Source organism: Erinaceus europaeus, chromosome 11 (genome assembly GCF_950295315.1).
Source record: "Erinaceus europaeus chromosome 11, mEriEur2.1, whole genome shotgun sequence".
Classification (NCBI taxonomy): Eukaryota; Metazoa; Chordata; class Mammalia; order Eulipotyphla; family Erinaceidae; genus Erinaceus; species Erinaceus europaeus.
The window spans coordinates 55,294,510-55,315,564 of NC_080172.1; the positions used below are offsets into that span (position 1 = coordinate 55,294,510).

Consider the following 21,055-nt stretch of genomic DNA (forward strand, 5'->3'; position numbering starts at 1 on the left):
AGGGTGATTCATTGAGAATCCATATTTAAGGGCTGGTGAAATAGCTCACTTTGATAGTGTGTTGCGTTGCCATGTGTGTGACCCAGTTTTGAGCCTGGCCCCCACTACAGTGAAGGAAGATTTGGTGCTGTGGTCTCTCTCTTTTTCTCTCTGTGTTTTTATTAAAAAAAAAAGAGAGAGAGAGAGAATCTGTATTTATGGGCTTATCATACTCATGTTGAGTTTAAGATGCCTGTAGAACATCCGAGAAGAGATACTAGACAGGTACTTGTCTGTAAGCAGCTTGCTCTCAGAGGTTATCACAATACAAGTAGGTTTTAGGATGTTAACAAATAGACCTGATGCCTATGTGGCTGCTCTGTGCTGAAGGCTGGGTTGGGGCTGGGGAGAGGAACATTCTGTCCTGTAGTGGCTCCAAGTCCACTTCTCCACTTGGGCACAGAACATTCCATTAGCTTCTTCTCCCTCTCCCACCTAACAGCCACATGTATTAGGGATCACATTGGGACTAAAGGCTGAGGGCAGGCAGCCATCCTATTGCCTAGTTTTGTCACCCAAAGAAAGGAAGCTAGGGACAAAGCACACCATCCTGCTTTCACTCTCTCTCTTTTAAACTTTTAAAATATTTATTTATTTATTTTCCCTTGTTGGTTTCCATTGTTTTTGTAGGTCCTACTGTTGTTGTTATTGATGTCATTGTTGTTAGATAGGACAGAGAGAAATAAAGAGAGGAGGGGAAGACAGAGGGGGAGAGAAAGATAGACACCTGCAGACCTGCTTCACCACCTGTGAGGGGACTCCCCTGCAGGTGGGGAGCCGGGGGCTCGAACCGGGATCTTTACACCTGTCCTTGCACTTTGTGCTACGTGCGATTAACCTGCTGCGCCACCACTGGACTCCCACCTGCTTTCTCTTTTAATTTTGTCCCCTGGAAAGCAGGAACATGGGCTTCATCCCATAGTGCCTGCTAAGCCCTCATTAAGCCAAGCCTCAGCAGGCAAGGGAGATGGCATAATCGTTATGCAAAAAGACTCTCCTGCCTGAGGCTCCATGGTGTAGTTTCAATCCCTAGCACCACCATAAACCAGAGTTGAGCAGTGTTCTGGTAAAAAACAAAAACAAGCCACACTTAGCTACCTTTTGCTCTTATTTTCTTTTTCTGTGTTTGCTGCTGCAATTTTAATGTCTGGAAGATGGAAAAGGCAAGCACTTTTGGGAGAAGTGATGTCTGAGCAATTGCAGGCCAATAGGGAAGACAGGGAGAGAACCAGACTTGTGCAACACAGGAAACCAAGAGCAAGTGTAAGAGTTGAGGTTGAGGGTGCTGGAGGTAGCTCACCCAGTAGAATGTATACTTCCCCAATCCCAAGGACCAGGGTTTGAGTTACCATCACACATGGGAGCATCTATATAGGGAAAGTTCATGAGCAGTAGAGCAGTGTTGTGTTACCTTCTCTCTTCTCTTCCTCCTCCTCCTTCTTCCTTTTAATAGAGACACACACACACACACACAGAGAAACAGAGGGAGAAACTGAAAGAGACCACAGTCCTGAAGCTTCCTTGGGGGCTGGGTTCAAACTTGGGTTGAGCACATGGCAAAGCAGTACATTATGCTATTTCACTGGCCCTCTTTCTCTCCTTTACTGTCTTACCCTCTATCTTAGAAAAAAGAAGAGTCTGGGCCAGGCGGTGGTGTTAAGCACACACATTACAGTACTCAAGGACCTGGGTTCAAGCCCCTGGTTCCCATCCGCAGGGGGAAACCTTCACAAATGGTGAAGCAGGGCTTCAGGTATTTCTGTCTCTTTCTCTCTCTATTTCTCTCTCTGTTTCTTTCTGTCCTTATCCAGTAATAAAAAGATTAAAAAGTGCTAAAATAAAATAAAAAAGAGAAGAGTTTGACAGGAAAGGTAGAATCATGTGGGTGTGGAGTCCCAGCAAAAACCCTGATGGCAAGATAAACAAAAATGTTGGAGGCTATGATGCAGATTGAGAGATCTGGTACTCCAGTCTGTTCCTCTGTGAGTTTCTTAGGTGGTAATTCATATTCTCCTGACTGCTCCCCAACCTTGAAGCAGCAGTCACCAGGATCCCATTTTAGAATTGGTCCTTCTGATTTTTACATTCTCCACTCACCAGCCAGGAAGCTCAGGGTTGGCTTGGGTTGGGTGAGGCAGGTATAGGGCTGGTTCTGGCTCTCCCTCTCTCTTTCAGTGCTGAGCTGGGCTGTACTAATTGACCTCGAGGGTCTCAGCTGTGCTAAGTTGGGTGTTTGTGAGCTCTTGTTAGGCTTATAATTAGTGCAGAGAATCTAGGTCAGAGGCAACTGGTTGGAGGGATGGTCTCAGAGGGACCTGGATGAAGGCAAGGAATAGCAAACAGGTTCCTGGCCCTATAGGCAGGGTGAGCCAGGGACAGGATGATGGTAGGCCTGGTGTTGCATGTACACTAACAGATACAAAATTAAGTGTAGAGAGGCACCCAAACTCTCGTGCCGTGTGTGTGTGTGTGTGTGTGTGTGTGTGTGTGTGTGTGTGTGTGTGTTCCATTCCAGCATATACTCGGGTTTCTTCCCAACCTCTCCATATATGGTGTGGCTCTAGAGCAGGCTGAGGATTGGCTGCTGGTGTTGGGAGTCTGGGAGGTAGGGAGAAAGCAGAAAAAGCAATGTGCCCAGCGAGGGAAGGGAGGGAGACGGGGGAGGGGCCAGGCAGCATCTGCGAGCTGCAGAGGCAACTGGGGCCCCCTTGCCGCAGGGTTCAGAAAGGGAAGCAGGGCTTTGAGGCTGCTTTGGAGGAGAATGAAGTAGAAGTTTTTGGCAGAGGAGCTCGGGGAGAGGGCAAGAGCTCCCTAGCACCAGAGCTCTGGGCTTAGCACCACTTGGCTGAAGCAGGAGTGACAGAAACTTGTGGGTGCCACCCCCTCTCACGTACACACACCTTTCACCCCAAACAACTGCAGTTAGGCTGTGGAGATGGCCACCTCCAGAGCTACAGGTTAACACCTCAGCCATTTTCCTAATGGAGGAGACTCAGGACTCTCTCTCTCTCTTTCTCTCTGTCCCCTGCTCCCTCCCTCACCTATTTGATGGGAGAAGAACAGGCAAAATTGAAAATCGTTGAAATGTGAAATGGTATTTCATTTCCACCCATCCCTGTCCTTCATTCCATTTCCTCTCTACATCCTGAATCACCTCACCTTTCCAGAATTTCCCTGCCCACACCCCTGCCCTTCACTTGTGTAAGAAGAGAACACAGCAAGGTTGTGAGGAGAGAAGGAGGAGGATCAATATACATTCTGGAAAAGATGTATATTAGTCGACTAAGATGTATAAAAGATGTAGTCGGCTATGTAGCTAGCAAGCTGCCACTCAACTGCCCCAAAGCAGGAGGGAAGAGGCAGGGCAGCAAGTATTGCAGGTCAAGATCTTGAAGTGGAGTGAGAAAAAGCTGGGGGATCCTCACCTTTGTCCCACTGTCCTAATGCCCTGCAGGAAACCCCTGTAACAGCAATGCTAGCCACCCTCTATTGGACTGTTTTTCTTGTGGAGAGCCTGGCTCTGAAGTTCCCAGAGACAGGAGATCTTGCTTCACCTCTTCCTTTAATATTTGATAGTTTAGAGAGAAATTGAGAAGGGAGGGAGAGATAGAGATATCTGTAGCACTGCTTCATGGTTCATGAAGCTCTCCTTCCCCACAGGCTACTGGGGAGTGGGAGATTGAACCCAGGTTCTAGCACATGGTAAGGTGTGGGCTCAACCAGGTGCACAGGTGCAGCACGGTCTGGCCCCTCCCCTTTCTGTCTCTCACCATCAACAAAGCATTTGGCTCTTTTTTTTTTTTTTTTTAACTAGAGCACTAATCAGCTCTGGCATATGGTGTGGCGGGTGATTAAACCTGGGACCATGAAAGTCTCTTTGCATAACCATTATGCCATCTACCCCTTCAACCCCCCTTCTTGAAGAAAGCAAGGGCTATGGGCCACCTCTGGGCTGGGTCCACTAGTGGTACACTAGAACAAAGTGACAGGCTTTTTGCCATCAGACTCATTCAAACTGCACTCACAGCCCACTGAGTCACGCTAATGGCCATTTCCCTTCCATATCCTTTACCTTTTAACCACAACGCTGTGTTCTATAGATGAAAAAACCAACTCTTAAGCAGCCTAGAATGCGCCTCAGTGGCTAAAGTATTGGACTCTCAAGCATGAGGTCCTATATGTGCCAGAGGGATGCTCTGGCTTTCTTCTCTCTCATTAGAAAATAAATCTTGAAAACAAAACCAAAAAACTAAACAAAAACCCGACACCTAGGAAGCCTGTGCCTTACCCAAGACCTCCCAACCTCCCAACCCCAAAGACACAGAGTTAGAATTCTAATCCAAATCTGTTTGGCTCTCAAGTCAGGTTTATCACCTGGTGGTTTGGTTCTGATGCCTGGAGATCCCAGGAGCCCATAGCCCTGTTCTTAGTTTCCTAAGGACCCCCCCTTTTTTTTCCCATCTCTCCTCACCTGTCAGTCTCCCCAGCCTTCCCCTCCAGCCTCTGGCTTCCTGGGGAGGCACTTAGGACTGGCATGTGGGGACACACATGCTATTCTTGCCTTTGTCTTCTTCTTCATTATGTGGGAGTGACAAGAAGAGAGGAAAGAGAAGCTGATGGTAAAATAAAATACAAAGACAGAGCCTTAAAAAAAGTATCATTAGAACCGGGCGATGGCACACCTGGTTGACCGCACGTTACAACGTGTAAAGACTCAGGTTCAAGCCCCCTGTCCCCACCTGCAGGGGGAAACCTTCATGAGTGGTGAAGCAGGGCTGCAGGTGTCTGTCTGTCTCTCTCCCTCTCTGTCACCCCCTACACTCTCAATTTCTAGCTGTCTCTATCCAATAAATAAAAAGAAAAAAAAGTATCATTTTAACTGAGACTTTCAGTATTTGTGGCAATGGGTGCTCTGCTGACCATGTTTCTTTTATTATTATTTATCAGGACACTGCTCAGCTCTGGCTTGTGGTGGTGCTAGGGATTGAACATGGGACCTCCAGGTCTCAGGCATGGAAGTCTGTTCCACAACCTCTATCCCAGTCCTGATCAGGTTTAGAGCTTAGGTATGTGACGACTGTTTGGAGGACTGAAAGGACAAACAGACCATGGTTTCCTCATCTTCTGCCCCAGGAGAGGTTGGAATGAATTAGGTGACACGCTGGTGCACTTTTCCTATCTTATGTAGGACACACTCCTCAGGAAAGAGACTAGACAGGTAGAGGGAAGAGCAAGGGAAAATTCTTCACTAATGTAGGTGGTAGAAGTAAAGAAACTAGAGCCTTTTTGTTGGAGATGACTTCATGGGAAGGTCCACCCCCCTTCACCTGGCTCCCATGGGTTATGGGAAGTCAATGGGAACAGAATGGCAGGGAGTTTGATGGTCTGCTTTTTGCCCAAAGTGTTTCCCTTCTCTTCCTCCCACCCCACCAGCCTGAATGTCACATAAGGGCTTCACCATGGCCAAGGACCATAGACAATCTGTGCCTTTGTCTTTCGCACTCCCCCCCACCCCAAGAAACTAGGTCATGACTCAGAGGTGAAAAACTTAGGATGAAGACCCCAAGCTAGCAGTCCACTTCAAAGCATTTCTTAACCCTTCATTTGTTTGACACATGAGACTCTTGCCCCTTCCCCTAAATCAGTCCTAGCTCACTTTTCCATTTCTTCTCTGGACTCTAGCACCCTCACTAAATCTGACCTTCGAGACCTCAGAGAGTGGGATAGGATAGGATCTTCCAGAGGCAAGAATGCAAGAGCCAAGCAGCGCCTAGTTGGTCAGAGGTGGTGGGGCACAATCTGTTTCTCTAAAGTTAAGAGTTTGCATAGCATCAGAAGTGTGGCTGAGGAAGGAGAGGCGACAGGAAACCCTAACTTGGCCGAAAGAGGAACCTGGGGGCACATGCTTGGGTTTCCCCCTTGTTCTAGCTAGCTTGCTTCACAAATCAGTTTCAGTCTTAGTTTAGTTCTTCTGTGGGGTCAGCTGTCCCTGACTCCCTTGTGCTCGGTGGCCTCAAGCCCCTAGGACTGCCCAGACCAAACTCATCCACCCAAGTTTTTTTTTTTTGCCTCCAGGGTTCTCACTGGGGCTCCAAATCCACTGCTCTTGGAGGCTATTTTTTTCCTTTTTGTTGCCCTTGATGTTTATCATTGTTGTTATTACTGTTGCCATTGATGTTGTTGTTGGATAGGACAGAGAGAAATGGAGAGAGGAGGGGAAGACAGACGGAGAGAGAAAGATAAGACACCCGCAGACCTGCTTCACCACCTGTGAAACAACTCCCCTGCAGGTGGGGAGCCAGGGGCTTGAACTGGGATCCTTACTCTGGTCTTTGTGCTTTGTGCCATGTGGGCTTAACCTGCTATGCTACCCCCCCCGACTCCCCACCCAAGGTTCTTATCTTAGAATGAGTGTTGGGTAGGGTGCAGGAGGTGAAGGGAAGAGACACTACAACTAAGAAAGGCAGAGACTCAGTGACTACTGAGGAACGTGTGTGTGTGTGTGTGTGTGTGTGTGTGTGTGTGTGTTTGTGTGTTTGTGGCAGGTGGGGGATTCTAATTCCACACTTGCACTCTGGGCTGGGATCCATTTCACTCCCATAGACAGGTGGCATGGCTTCCATATCCCAGAAGCTGGAGCTGGGCAGCTGAAATTTCACCCTGAGATTGCAAACCTGGAGTAGAGTAGAAGACAAAGCCCCTTTCCCCTAACCTGGAAACTAACCATGACCCTGTGAGCAGCTGTGTACCCTACTGTGTCTGGGGGTGCCATATGTGTTCAAGTCCAGGCTGTACCTTTTTCATCCTTTCTTCATCCAGATGGAAATTACTTTCTAATTATTATCATTATTATTGATACCAGGGTTACTGCTGGGGCTCAGTGTCTGTCTGCATGGCAAAAACACTGGGTGGCCATTTTTTCCTTTTTTTTTTTTTTTTTAGAGATAGAGACCTGTAGGCTTGTTTCACTGTCTGTGAAACTTCCCCTCTGCAGGTGGGGACCAGGGGCTTGAACCCAGGTCCTTGGTGACATGTGTGCTCCCCTGGGTGTGCCACCACCCAGCTCCCCAGGTAGAAATTTCTTAACATTGCTCTGGGTGCCACCTCTTTCAAAGTAGAGGTGGTTTAAGGATCAAAGAACTAATAGGAGGTGAGGAAAAAGAGCCTGAGAAGGAAGCATTGTGTGTGTGGAAGTGAGGTAAGAAAAGGGGAGACAGCAAGAGCAATGAGTTTGTGTTTTTTTTTAACTGAGGTAAATAAAAAAGCTTTCTCCTGCAACACTTGGAGATAAGAGTCTGTCTACCCCCTTCCCCAATCCCCGAGCTCTGTCCCAGTTGTCCTTCACATCAAGCTCTTCCGGTACTGGCTGTGCTGGGTGGTCTGTCTGAGGTGGGGATCGGGAGTCTGCAGGTCCATCTGTCTGTACAGGTCCCTCAGCTCCCTGACTTCCTGCAGCACTCTCTTGGCCTGGCTCCAGTTTGAGGACGCCTCTCCCAGCAGCCGCTCTGTCTCCAGCAGCAGCTGCTCTGACTCAGAGTCTGGAGGAGAGCGAGGGGGGTCCTTGGACTTTCGTTTGCCTTCTCCCAGTCCCTGAACCTCTGCCAGCAGCTCCTGAGTCTTCTCCAGTTTCCTGGCTACCAGGTCCTGGATCCGAGACAGCTGACCCGGGTGGGGGAGAACAGGGGTTGTCTGGGGGTCCTCTGTGGCCTTTGGCTGGAGGAGACGAACTGGAGTGGCATCCCGCTGGGACAGGATCTCCTCCAGGGAGGCACAGCGGCCTTTCTCAGTGGAGGTCAGCTTCTTGGGGGCCTGGGGGGTGTAGGTGGGTCCCTTATCTGGCTTCTCCCAAGGCCGGGACAGACCGCGGGAGCGGTCTAAGGAGGGGTGGAGCCGATCTGAGTCTGCCTTGCGCCGGCTACCAGCCAGCTGGGCAGCAGACTTGTCCAGGTCCACTCGGAAGCTCTCGGCACAGGAAGTGGGCTCCTCAGGAGAGGGATCTTCCTCCTGGATCAGATCCAGGGTCAGCATCCCATCCGAGGTAGAGGTGGAAGCCTAGAAAGGGAGAAGGCAAGAGGTGAAGCGCAGAATCTGCCCTTAAAAGGCAGGTCAGGACAGACCCTCTGACAGCAAGCCCCAGGTGCTATCCCTGACTTAGGACTCCACCCACCCACCCCCATACCCTGCCCATAGGGCCCTTTGACTTTGAAACATCTTTTCCCTTAAACAGTGATGGGGTTGATGAAATAGCTCTTGGGTAGAATTGCCATGTGCCCAATCCGGGTTTGAGCCTGACCCCCCACTGCACTGGCTCTGTAGTCTCTTTCTCTCTTTTTAAAGATGGGAAATGACTTCTTTTGCTTTTTTTGTGATGTAATTGAATATTTCTTTCTTGTTGACCTTATCCTCCACCCTAAGGAGTATCTTTTCCATCTGTGTGTGGGCTTCCAGGCATCAGACAGGATCTGACACACAGGCCATTCTACTCCTTTGTTTCCAGAGTCCCGTACTCAAGGTTCTATTTTTTTTTTTTGCCTCCAGGGTTATCATTGGGGCTCGGAGCCTGCACTATGCATCCACTGCTCCTGGAGGCCATTTTTTCCATTTTTTTTTAAAATACTTATTTTCCCTTTTGTTGCCCTTTTTGTTGTTTTTTATTGTTGTAGTTATTGTTTATATTGTCGTTGTTAGACAGGACAGGGAGAAGTGGAGAGAGGAAGCGAGGGCAGAGGGGAGAGAGAAAGAGAGACATTTGCAGATCTGCTTCACTGCTTGTGAAGTGACTTCCCTGCAAGTGAGGAGAGGGGGACTTGAACTGGGATCCATACGCCAGTCCTTGCGCTTTGTTCCAGGTGCGCTTAACCCACTGCGCTACCGCGTGACACACCATTTTTTCCATTTTGTTGCTCTTGTTGTTGGACAGGACAGACAGAAATTGAGAGAGGAGGGGAAGACAGAAAGGGGGAGAGAAAGACACACCTGAAGACCTGTTTCATCACTTGTGAAGCGACTCCCCTGAGGTGGGGAGCTGCAGGCTCTAACCAGGATCCTTAGGCCAGTGCTTGCACTTTGCACCATGTGTGCTTAACCTGCTGCGCTACTGCCTGGCCCCCTCAAGCTTCTATTCTATTTGGACCTCAGAACTCCTTTGCTTTAGCATAAAACCTGTTTTCCTATTTTCAGAACACTGTGATTAAAAATAAAAAAGTGCTAAGGATGTTTAGCACCTTGTGGATTTATATGTGTGTTGATTCAATTGCTCCTCACAGCAAACCTGCAATGCAAGTGGCATCATCACCCTTCTTGACGGCTGGAGACACATGGATGGCATACAGGGAACTGCAGCAAAGCTAGGTTCTAAACCTGCCTCTGACGCTCAGGCCTATGTTCACTCTATTAGACCCAGTTGTCTTGTTCTGAAAAGATGGCTACCGGGCAAAGACTTGCCCACATCCAGAAAAGGTGCTGAGAACTCAGATGAATGAAGGAAAACACTACTTTGGGGGACCAAGTGGTGGCGCAGTGCTGCAGGTGTCTCTATCTCTCTTCCTCTCTATCTCCCCCTCTCCTCTCAATTTCTGGCTGTCTTTATCCAATAATAAGTAAAGGTTAAAAAAATTAAAGAAAAGAAAAAAGGGAAAACACTGCTTTGTGAGTGACAGGGCTGTGCGTGACCCTTCCTTCTCTGGATGCTTGAGTACTTACTGTTGTCACCCTGCAGACAGCGGGCCAGCTCAGAGCAGTTTACGTTGTTTTGTATAGTCTCTGACTCTTTAATTTTCCACTTTTTTTAAAAAAGATTTTATTTATTTGTTAATGAGAAAGATAGGAGGAGAGAGAAAAAAACCAGACATCACTCTGGCACATGTGCTACCGGGGATCGAATTCAGGACCTCATGCTTGAGAGTCCAAAACTTTATCACTGTGCCACCTCCCAGGCCACAATTTTCCACTTTCTGTGTGTACAAAATCCCATCTTCCTTCATAGGAAAATACATTGAGGGTAAGGAATTTGGAACTCACAGTAGATGTTTTTCTCATTTGAAGAAAAATCAGACGGGAGAGCAGAGGTAGAGGGCCTTCCCTGGTATTTGGTTATTAGTATTGGGGGACTCTTTCCACAAATGTCTCTAGTGGGCTAACCAAGAAACAGTCCTGCCAAAGCTGAACTAAAGTGGAACTGGGCTTTCACCAGTGTTTACTGCCTTACAGTTTTACATACCACGGCCATTAAGTGTCCCCGGGTTGGGCGGCGGCGGGAGTGTTGGATCTTTGCCCTGTCTCGTGTTGGGTGGGCGAGAAAGCTGTCCTCCTCAACAGTGACCTAGAGAGAGACACAGTGAGTCAAAGAGTTTCTTCAAAGACTCTCTATCCCAACCCAGCAACCTCAGTGGCTCCAGCATGCCTGAACTGGGAAACTGACCCCACGTCTCAGGGCTAGAGGGACCTGAAGGGGTCAGTGGAAGTTGGCTCAAGGCTGGCCACACATCATAAACAAGGAGAGAAGAGTTGAAAGTAAAAGCAGAATAGGGCAATCAAATGGGATTTACTGATGGGAGGTGGAGCGGTAGGTGGGTATATCTGTGGGGTGAGACATAATTTTTACTCTATTTACTTTCTACAAATTATTTGTGAGAGAGAACCAGAGCATCACTCCAGTATATGCAACACCAGGGACTGAACTGGAGACCTTGTGATTGCAGGTCAGATGCTCTATCCATGGCACATCCTCCTGGATCTCTCCTCTTTTTCTTTCATTTTTCTTCTTGGAATGTTGCTTTAAAAAAATATTTTATTTAGGGGCCAGGCGTTGGTACACCTGGTTAACCGCACACATTACAGCGCACAAGGACCTGGGTTCAAGCCCTTGTTCCCCACCTGCAGAGGGAAAGCTTCACAAGTGGTGAAGCAGGGCTGTAGGTGTCTTTCTTTCTCCCTCTCTATCCCCTCTCCCCTCTCAAATTTCTGTCTGTATCCAATAATAGTAAGCAAAATGTTTTGAAAAAATTATTTATTGGAGGGAAATTGGGAGGGAAGGGGGGATAGGGAGAGAAACTGAGAAACACTTATAGCACTGCTTCACCCCTCTTGAAGCTACCCCCCTGCAGGTAGAGACTGGGGGGCTTGAAGTCAGGTCCTTGCACATTGAAACTTGTGCTCAACCAGGTATATCACAGCAATGCCCCACAATCTCCTTTCTTTGCAACTTCTTCCTCTTTCCTGTGTCCCCCTCCCCACAACAAGCCCCCTGACCTCATCCAAGATGCGGTTCTTGGCTCGGGTGATAGCAGAATTGAGGACACTGATCCATGATTCCTTCTCTTCTGGACTCACTGCCAGGAAGATCAGGTTGGGTGCCTGTGAGAGGAAGATTCTTATTTCAGCTAGGGTTTTAGAGCCGGTGTCTCACCTTGACATGAAGAAATAAGGGTTTATAGTTGCATTCTCTTACATGCAGTTCCTGGAAGGAGAACATTCTGCTTCGGGAGTAACCTGTAACTAAAGTAAACCAACCTCTATTATTGCAAAATGCCAGAGCTTGGAGGTAGTTTTAGAACTGGTCGAAGGAAAGCTAAGAAAACAACTGGATCAGTCATGTGACACTAGAGACCCTTGAAGATTCAGTAAGGAGAGTTGCTAAAATAAAGGCTGTTAATTCTTTGAGTGGGACGGTTTCATGGGTTACTTCGGACAAGAGAAATTAAGATTCAGAAATCTAACCACTTATCAGGATGCAAGGAAAAGTAATTTTCTTTTTTGTTTTTTAATATTTATTATTATTTTTTTATTGTAGTTATTATTGCTGCTGTTATTGATGTCATTGTTGTTGGATAGGACAGAGAAAAATGGAGAGAGGAGGGGAAGACAGAGAGGGGGAGAGAAAGATAGACACCTGCAGACCTGCTTCACCGCTTGTGAAGCAACTTCTTTGCAGGTGGGGAGCTGGGGGCTCGAATTGGGATCCTTATTCTGGTCCTTGCGCTTTGTGCCATGTGCGGTTAACCCGCTGCGCTACTTCCCAACTTCCATGTTTTTTAAAAAAAATTTATTTATTTTATTTGGTAAGACAGAGAAAATGAGAGGGGAAGGGGAGATAGAGAGAGACAGAGACACCTGCAGCACTGCTTCACCACTCATGAAATTTCCCCCACTATAGGTGGGAACTGGGGGCTTGAACATAGGTCCTTGAGCATGGTAATGTTTGTGCTCAACTAGGTGCACCACCAACTACTATTCCAAAGTGATTTCCTCTTCTTTTTATCTTTATTTATTGGATAGAGACAGTCAGAGATTGAGAGGGAAGGGTGAAACAGAGAGACACCTACAACACTGCTTCACCACTTGCAAAGCTTTCCTCCTACAGGTGGGGACTGGGGTCTCAATCCTGGGTCCTTGTGAATTGTAACATGTGTGCTCAACCAGGTGTTTCACCACCGGCCTCCAAAGTGATTTTTCTTCTAAGAGGTAGGTGTGTATGTGTGTGTGTGTGTGGTATGTATGTGTGGTGAGAGTAGCCACTGTATTCCCAGGTCACAGGATAAAAGATGATAGAAGAGCAGTTCAGGGTCTTTCAGCTGAGGGAGCTAAGAAGCTGGGGGGAAAGTGCTGTTCCCCAGGACCCCCATCAATGACACAGTGGCAGGGGTGACATACCGTGTTGCCTGGCTGTTTGGAGTGGGCCAGAGTGAACTTGCTATGATTCTTCTTGCTCCTGCTCTTAGATTTCCGGAGCTCTTCACACTTCTCATAGTCACTCAAGTCAAACACCTCTTGCATATTTTTTTCATCTTTGACCTGGAGGGGGTGGGTTACAGGTGAGGTGATAAAGATAAAATTACTTCATCCCTTTCCCAGTTTGTTAGTTTAGACCAGTTTGGGGACACAGAAGAAGCCTGAAGGGCAGGGTGGGGAGGGTCTAACTGCAGCGTAGGGAGTTGCAGTGGGACCACCCCAAGGCTTGAGTCTTCATGGAGTTTGAGCATAAACCTCTTCTCTCCAACTCCCTGCAAACGCACAGCCATTTCCAGAGCTCCAATGTGTTTCTCTGCACCAGGACCCCAACTGTCCTTCAAAACTTGGCTGATTGGCTGATCTGACCTGGGTGGCTCTGACTGTGCAAAGGGAGGGATGAAGGTAGAGATAGTATTAGGGTGTCCAGAGGAATGAATGATGTCCCCAGTCTCCTGGTGCTCATCCATCTCTCTCTCTCTCTCTCTTTTTTTTTTCCCCAGAGCACTTATCAGAGCACTGTTCAGTTTACGGTGGTGTAGAAGACAACCTGGGAGCTGGGAGTCTCAGGCCCGATGGTATCTTTACATAACTATTATGCGCTCTCTCTAATCCTATCTCCTCTTTTTACAGGTTGTTTTTCCACTTAAACCTGGCTCCCTCCTTGTACACACAACTATAAAGTCACTTCCTGCTTTGTTCATGACCCAGGTTCTAGTCCAGCCTCCACCACATCAGAGTAAGACCTTTGGTGCTGTGATGCCTTTTCCTCCTTCTTTCCTTCCTCTTCCCCCCTCTCTCTCTATATATAGATATAGATCTATATCTATCTATTTATCTATCTATCTATCTATCTATCTATCTATCTCTATATATATATATCCCCAAGTTTCAGGGGTATATTTTTATACCCACATAGTGTGAGAAGACACACAGTTTTTTTTTTAAATACCTTTTTTTGATTTTATTTGATAAGACACAGAAATTTAGAGAGAAGGGGGATAGAGAGGGAGAGAGGCAGAGAGACACCTATACCACTGCTTCACCACTTGTGAAGCTCTGGTTTTATAGTGGTACTAGGGGCCTGGGAACTTTGCTGCTTCAGGCATTAAAGTCTTTTGCATAACCATTGTGCTCTCTCCTCAACCCTCCTCTGTTTCTATCTGTAAAAACTGGTCTAGAGGAATGAAGCCCCAGTGATGGAAAAAGAAATGAGAGAGAGAGAGAGACAGAGAGAGAGAGAAGAAGGAGGAGGAGGAGGAGGAGGAGAAGGAGAGAGAAGTTCCATCTATTTTAGCCATTTCAGAAGCATGAACTCCACAGGAGTTCCTCTCTTCCCTCCCCCATGCCCCTTAGTTTGCTGAGTTTGTTCAGACAACTTGAAAAATATACCTGGAGTTTCTACCCCTCCTTCATCTCTCAGGTGCTATGACAAGCTACCTAGTCCTTCCAGATGGAACAACTATTAACTCTCCCTGGAGGACCACACCTCAGACCCGTAGCATCTTTCCATGATACCAGCTAAAGAGCCTACATTCTTGTGTCTAAACTCAAGCTTAGTATTATTCTTCACCCTGGTTCTACCCTTTTGCAGCTTTAACAACACTTGGCTGTCTCACTGAATGTCTAATCAGAGACCAAAGTTCCACCTTCACTCTCTACTCCAACCACCCTTTCTTGAGACATAAAGCAAATCCCACTACTATTTCTTCCATTTGTCAGTTTTCCTTCCTTCCCTCAGGGTGCTCCCCACCACCCTGGCACTCTAAAGCTGTGACTTGGGGATTGTTCTAGCTTTCAAACAGGAACAGAGTCTTAGTCACTGGACCTTAGTCACCAAAAAACCCTTTCAGCTGTCGTCCTTGAGCCTGGGGTTGGAAGACCCTGGGAAGGAGCTGGTCATGTTTTCCTAGGAGAAGAGTTAATAGCCACCAGTACTTGTCTTGCTAAAACTAAAGCAACAGATAAGCAGATATGACAATGCCTCATATCTTCTTCCCTAGGAGACACCTTCCGCCCTGCCTGGGATTCTTTCCCCAGAGTTATTTCCAAGCTCTGCAATTTTAACTGGCAGGTGATTTCTTCTAGCTTGGTCTCCTTGACCTTGAAGTGGGGAAAGGGTTCTCTGCTCTGCTCCCTGGCTCAGCAGCAGCTCTGTTCCTAGCCACTCTCTGGCATACTGCTGACCCCCAGGGCTGGGCACAGGCAAGGTGACATGGCCACACAGTCCCTTCAGGTAAAGGGTTCCTCATACAACTCCTCGATCTGCATGACTCTGGCTCCTCTTGAGCCTAGCTTTGGTCTGGGATGTGGAGAATTGCAGGTGGAAGTGGATGAGATGTTGGCAAAGGTGGGGTGGGGTTTGGAGGAGGGGTGGGGGGATCTAAGAACAATTCCCAGAAACCCAGGGGTGGGGTGTGGATGATGCACCACTCTTCTCTCCTCCTTCCTCAGAGCCTGAGACTGTCGGTAGAGGCCAGAGAACTTGAAGAGGAAAGTTCTGGGTGTATGCCAGTGTGCACGCAGTCAGGGGAAGAGAGTCACTTCTTCTGTTTTCCTTAGGGGACTGGAGAGGAAGGGAGGGGGTATTCTGGCTTGGACCCAGATGATAAGGACCTCTGGGAAGCAGGGCACATTGGCAGCTGTTAGCTTCTGCTAGGACAGGAGCAGGTGATGGGGTGAGGCAAGCACAAGGATACTCCAGTCTCCAGGGAAGAGGAACAACTCCAAGACCCTCCAAGACCCTTCCTCTGCTCTGCATTCTTCTCTGATCCAAATCCCATAGTGTCAATTACAATTACCTATTTCTCAAAGTCAACCCTTCCTGTCCCCTAGTGATCTCTCCTTGGCTTACAGAAAGGAATTTTCCCTGGGCTTGTCACAAAGGATACCCTGAACCCTACTACTCTGCCATGAGGTCCCCCTATGGTCTAATTTTTGTTCTCCTGTATCAATCCCAGATCATAAGGGACCTGGCCCTCTTGGTGAATGTTCTCTGACTGAGAATGCTATTAAAAACAAACACATCAGGATTTCCTTGGTGAAGGTTACTTATAGTACATTCTGCTTCTGTGAGAAGTAACACAAAAGAGGGGTGCAAATTCTAGGGGGGTAGGGTTAGAAATGTTCTTGCACTAACATGTAAAGTCCAGTCATTATACAAGGCATTAAAAAATATTGATGGGGCTGAGTTACAGTGCACCTGGTTGAGTACACATATTACAATGTGTAAGGACCCAGGTTCAAGCCCCCAGTCCCGACCTGCAGGGAGGAAGCTTCACGAGTACTGAAAGAGTGCTGCATTTTCTCTCTCTATCACCTCATTCCCTCTCAATTTCTCTGTCTCTATCTAAAGTAAATAATAGTATTAATAAAGAGAAGTGCTTAAAAAAAAGGGAACGGGAGTTGGGAGGTAGCGCAGCAGGTTAAGCGCAGGTGGCACAAAGCGCAAGGACTGGCATAAGGATCCTGGTTCGAGCCCCCAGCTCTCCACGTGCAGGGGAGTTGCTTCACAGGCGGTGAAGCAGGATTGCAGGTGTCTATCTTTCTCTCCTCCTCTCTGTCTTCCCCTCCTCTCTCCATTTCTCTCTGTCCTATCCAACAACAACTACAACAATAAAAAAATATTGAAAAAAAAAAGAGGGAAGACTGAAGCCCTATCTTTGGAGAAAACAAACAAACCAACAAACCTACTGCTTCTGGCGCTTCTGGGAGGTGGAAAGAATGATGCCCAGTTTCACCATTAACCCAGGGCTGTGGTAGATAGAAACTGAGTCCATAGAGAAGTGGGAGTAATAGCTGGGCTTCCTCTTTTCCAGAGCCTTTCCCAGCAGGGAGCAGTGGCCCTATGACCAGTCAGATGCTCCTGACTCAAAAGATACCTCACTGGGATGACTGAGATCATTCCAGCCCACCCCCACCCCCCACCCCTCAGCACCCCTTCCTTCACAAACAAGGCTTAGCCCTGTTCTGTCATCCCACAGCCTTTGGTCTTTGGACAAACAGAAAACCAGAAAGAGTCTTGTTCCTTCTATCTTTTCCCTGCTCTCACAGTTCCCGCTGCCATGTGGGAAGTCCACCCCGATAGCTTGCTCACTCCTGCTTCCTGCCATTATGAAGTTCAGGAAAAACAGGAGATACACTTTGGCATTTGCTTTTTTTTTTTTTTTTTTTAAGCTGGAAAGTCAAACAAATTATGGAAAAAACCCTTGGTAGGATTTGGAATGGACCAGGGGGTGACCCTTAAAAACAATGCTCCTGTCCAAGTCTTCTCTCACTTCACTTCATTGCCACGTCCATGGCTTAGTATAAACAAGGTTGAAACACCTCAAAGAGGGGATCTCTTTGGCTGACCTCAGCTTGGTTCTCCCTCCCTGTGCTGCCTGGGTGTATGTTCTGCTCAGATGAATACTTTTTTTTTCTCAGCCTGTGTCTGTTTCAATACCATAAAAGGATTTATTTACCTAAATATAGTCTCTTGAATAAGAGTGTCTACTGCAGAAAGCAGAAGAGGTTAGACTCTGGGAAGACTCCCCAGTTTTGCAGGGGTGAGAGAACAGAGAATAGCGGGTGGGTGGTGAGAAGAGGAGGGTGACTTCCCCACCAGTCCCCCAGCTGAAGACATAACCCCTACCCTCAGACTGTAGATGGAATGACAATTTGAAGTATCTCAATATTACTACATGCTAATAATTCCAAGGACTACAGATTTGCAAAAAAAAGGGGGAGCACACTCTGGATTCAAGATATGGGCTCAGGTTCCAGCCCAAGGTGGACTCAACTACAGAGGCCCAACTACCCAGGGACAAACATACATGGGCTTCCTTATATGGATTCCATCTTCCTCCCTTCTGATACAAGTTGGGGGGAGGGGACAAGAAAGAGGAGGAGAAGGAGCTCCTTACTTTATAAAAGTAGAGTGGGGGCTGGGGAGCTGAGCACACACTGGCGAGGGCATTGGCTTTAACAGAAATAACCGTGGGCCGCTCACTAACACTACCCCAGGCTCTAGGAGACCCCAGCTTTTCTTTTCTTTTTATTTCTTTATTGGGGAATTAATGTTTTATATTCGACAGTAAATACAATAGTTTGTACATGCATAACATTTCCCAGTTTTCCATATAACAATACAACCCCCACTAGGTCCTCTGTCATCCTTCTTGGATCTGTATTCTCCCCACCCACCCACCCCAGAACGGACCCCAGCTTTTCTATATTTTCTGCTGTGCAATTCGGGTAGCTGCTAGGACCTGCCTGCGCAGCTACAGACAGGAAAGGGGAGGCCAGGAGGGTGGGGGGACAGGAAGGGGTGGTGGAGTATCCGCTAACAGTGTCTGAGCAGTCATTGCAAAGGAAAAACTCCCACCTCCTGCTTGAGGGGGTCGGTCAGCAGGGGACTCTCCGAACATCTGGGACCTGGGAGGAGGGTTATCACTGCAGCCCTGAAGGCATCCGCACAAACAAATCATTACCTGAGACACACACTCAACTTCTCTCTGGCACTCAGGGGCTCTAACGGGTGACCACTCTGCAGACAGGACGGGTAGAGACCAAAAGGGGCTGCACAACTAGCTTTGGGGACCAGACCGGGGTGGGGATAGGTGGACGAGCGAGGAGGCCGGATGAGGGGGAAGAACCAGGAAAGAGTTAAGAGGTAAGGGTGCTTACCTCTTTCTCAGAGATGTAGAGCTGGTCCCCTCTGAGCACCACATAGCGGTTCTTCCAGATCTCCCTGAAAATCCCTTTCCCGCAGAATTTCCGCACCCAGCCGACCTTCTCGGGCGCCGCGGACTGATGGTTTCCATCCTGAGGCCCCTGCTCCGGCCGCCAGAGAAGAGCCGCACGATTAGGGTACTCGGGGGGCGCCGCGCCCCCTTCCTCCCTGACCCCCAGCTGGCTGGGCGAGCGCCCTGCCGGGGGCTGGAGTCAGGGAACTAAAGGCTCGTGCCCCCACTTCTGAGCAGGTTTTCCTTCCGAGCAACTCTCTCCCCGTCGCCCCACTCCCCCTCTTCGGAAATAAACAACCGAAACTGCGGGAGGCTGGGTTGGGCACCCAGGAGCCCAGGGGCGCCCCCCCAGGCCCCCTCGAGGCGGGGATCCGCGGCGTTTACGTTTTATTTCTCATTGTCTCCCCGCTGCGCAAACTCGGCCAAGTCAGCCCCCCGGCCCGCGCCAAGTAAACAAACAAAGCCCCCGCCGAGCGGGCCGCGGCCGGGCGGGGGCAACGGGGCGCGCTGGGGGGCGCCCCCCGACGGGCCGGGGGCGCAGAGCCCCGAGTCGGCGGCGGGCGCGCACTCACCCGCTTGGTGGAATTGTTCTTCTTCATGGCTCCCGTGGGCGCGGGCGCGGGGAAGGCGCCGAGGGGCCGCCCCGCGTCGGGGGTCGAGGCCGCGCCGAGGCGCCGCTGCCCGGGGGAGGTGGCGGAGAGGCCCCCGGCGCCGCCGCTCCGCCCGCCCGCCCGCGCGGACCTCCCCCTCTTTGTAGCTCCGGTTACACTAGAGGCCGGCCTCCCCGGCGCTCGCACACACGCGCACGCCCGCTCCCCGCCCCCCCGGCGCCCTCCATGCCGCCGCCCGCGCCCCTGCCCCGAGCGCCCCGCCGCCCGGCCCCGCGCGCTGTGGGCGGCCCGGCCCGCGCGGCCATGCAGCGGCCCGGCTGACGTTGCGGGTTCAGAATAAAGGGCGAATCGCGGAGCCGCAGCCGGTGCGCTTCCCACCCCCCCCCCCGCCCTCCTTTGTTTCTGACTCACGGAGGGGAGAGCAGACAGACAGCCCCAAACCCTCTTGGGAGCGCGGCTGCAGGGCCCGGGCGCCCCAGACTCCGACGCTCGCCCGGCCGGGAGGTGGAGCCCGCCGCAGACCGGCCCGACCTGCCGAGGCGAAGGCGGCAGAGGCGGTGGGAGTGGATCCTTGGGCGGCGGGGAGACTCGCGGAGACCGGAGATAACCTAGATCGAGATGGGCTCCTGCCCAGCCCCGAACAACACCCGGAGAGCACCGCCGGCGGGGGGAGGGGGCGCTTCCTAGAAGTGGCGGCTGGGACCCCGCTCCGTCGGCGGTAAAGAGCAGGGCCGCTGGAGGTCAAACGTCGGGGAAAAGTTTTCTCTTTCTGGGGGTATCTAGGGGCGGCCGAAAGAAGTTCATGTTAATGCGTTCGCAGTTAGCAAAGCCCCGGGCCTTCTTTGAGCTCCAGGGAAAATACACCCCCGAATGTGCAGTGTGATTCTGGGCCCCTAGTGACCCAGGAGTGAGTGTGTGTGGGGTGCGGGGGGGGGGGGGCGTTTGCAGACAGACGCTGGAGACTGCTGTCAGGAATAGAATCCTGTTTCCAGAGCCGTGATCCATCACACCATGTAGCTTTGTGGCTTTGCATAGATGATCCAGGGGAGGCTCAGCTTCCAGATGGGAATCTCTCTGTTGCCCAGGCGCCAAGAAGCCCATCCTGCCCACAGCACTGTGTTCAGAGTAGAGAAGGGCTCAACGTCCAGAGTTGCCCTGACTGGGGGAAACTGCCCTCATCCCTGTAACCCAGCATTTTAGTAGTAACTTCACACCCCCCTTACATATTTAGGGAGAGGGGCTCAGAAAACCCAGGTTTGGTTTCACTATTCATATTGGCCTTGGGTCAAATCACTGAATTTGCTTAGCTTTCAGTCCCTCCACATATTAAACGATGAAGAATGAATTATCAGTACCATTCACAAGGAAAGTCAGGGCCACATAGATGATCTCTGAAGGTCCTTTGAAAATATAAGCAGGGCAGGGGTAGATAGCATAATGGTTATGCAAGGAGACTCTTTGGAGCCTGAGGCTCCGAAGTCCCAGGTTCAACCCCCTGTACCACCACCAGCCAGAGCTGAGCAGTGCTCTGGTAAAAAAGAAAAAGAAAAAATAAGCAATGCTCCCAGGATTGAAGATTAAATAATAGTAACAAATTGCCATATGGTAGGCACACAATAACTACAGAATGAATAAAAATCCCTGGCACAGAGGAATTGGGGGGAAAGAACACTTTTCTGAAGGCATCTTAAGATTAAAAAGAGTTGGCTAAATACCAGGTTTGAGTGTTCTTGGCTTTTTCTGCTATCTGCATAAGAAGGAGGGGGCAGCTCTCTTTCCAACACCCCCTTCAATTAATCCAGTAATATCCCTCCTAACTTCTTTCATTAGCATACTGATATTCCTCTTAGACCAACAGAGAAATTTGTTCTTTCAAAATGTACCTTTATAGAATCTCTTTAAATTTTTGGTGCAATCTGTGAGATATAGGGAGTAAGTATTAGTTCCATGCTG

General features: G+C 49.3%; 1 protein-coding gene across 1 annotated transcript; it reads right to left on the bottom strand.

Annotated features, from left to right (window-relative positions):
* Nucleotides 1-7,265: 7,265 nt before the first annotated feature.
* On the bottom strand, nucleotides 7,266-19,842 carry PLEKHO1 (pleckstrin homology domain containing O1). The gene is made up of 6 exons (XM_060201765.1): nucleotides 19,064-19,842; nucleotides 18,433-18,579; nucleotides 12,691-12,831; nucleotides 11,290-11,394; nucleotides 10,259-10,360; nucleotides 7,266-8,091 (listed from the first exon to the last, which is right to left on the bottom strand). Exons 1-6 carry the CDS (start codon nucleotides 19,088-19,090, stop codon nucleotides 7,381-7,383), a joined length of 1,233 nt encoding a protein of 410 aa, XP_060057748.1. The 5' UTR covers nucleotides 19,091-19,842; the 3' UTR covers nucleotides 7,266-7,380.
* Nucleotides 19,843-21,055: the final 1,213 nt, after the last annotated feature.

Coding starts and splice junctions, on each gene's coding strand:
- PLEKHO1 (XM_060201765.1), bottom strand. CDS start 19,090: ATGAAGAAGAACAATTCCACCAAGCGG. Junction 11,395..12,690: donor CCAAACAGCCAGGCAACACG/GTATGTCACCCC, acceptor TTCCTCTCACAG/GCACCCAACCTGATCTTCCT. Junction 10,361..11,289: donor AGAACCGCATCTTGGATGAG/GTCAGGGGGCTT, acceptor GTCTCTCTCTAG/GTCACTGTTGAGGAGGACAG.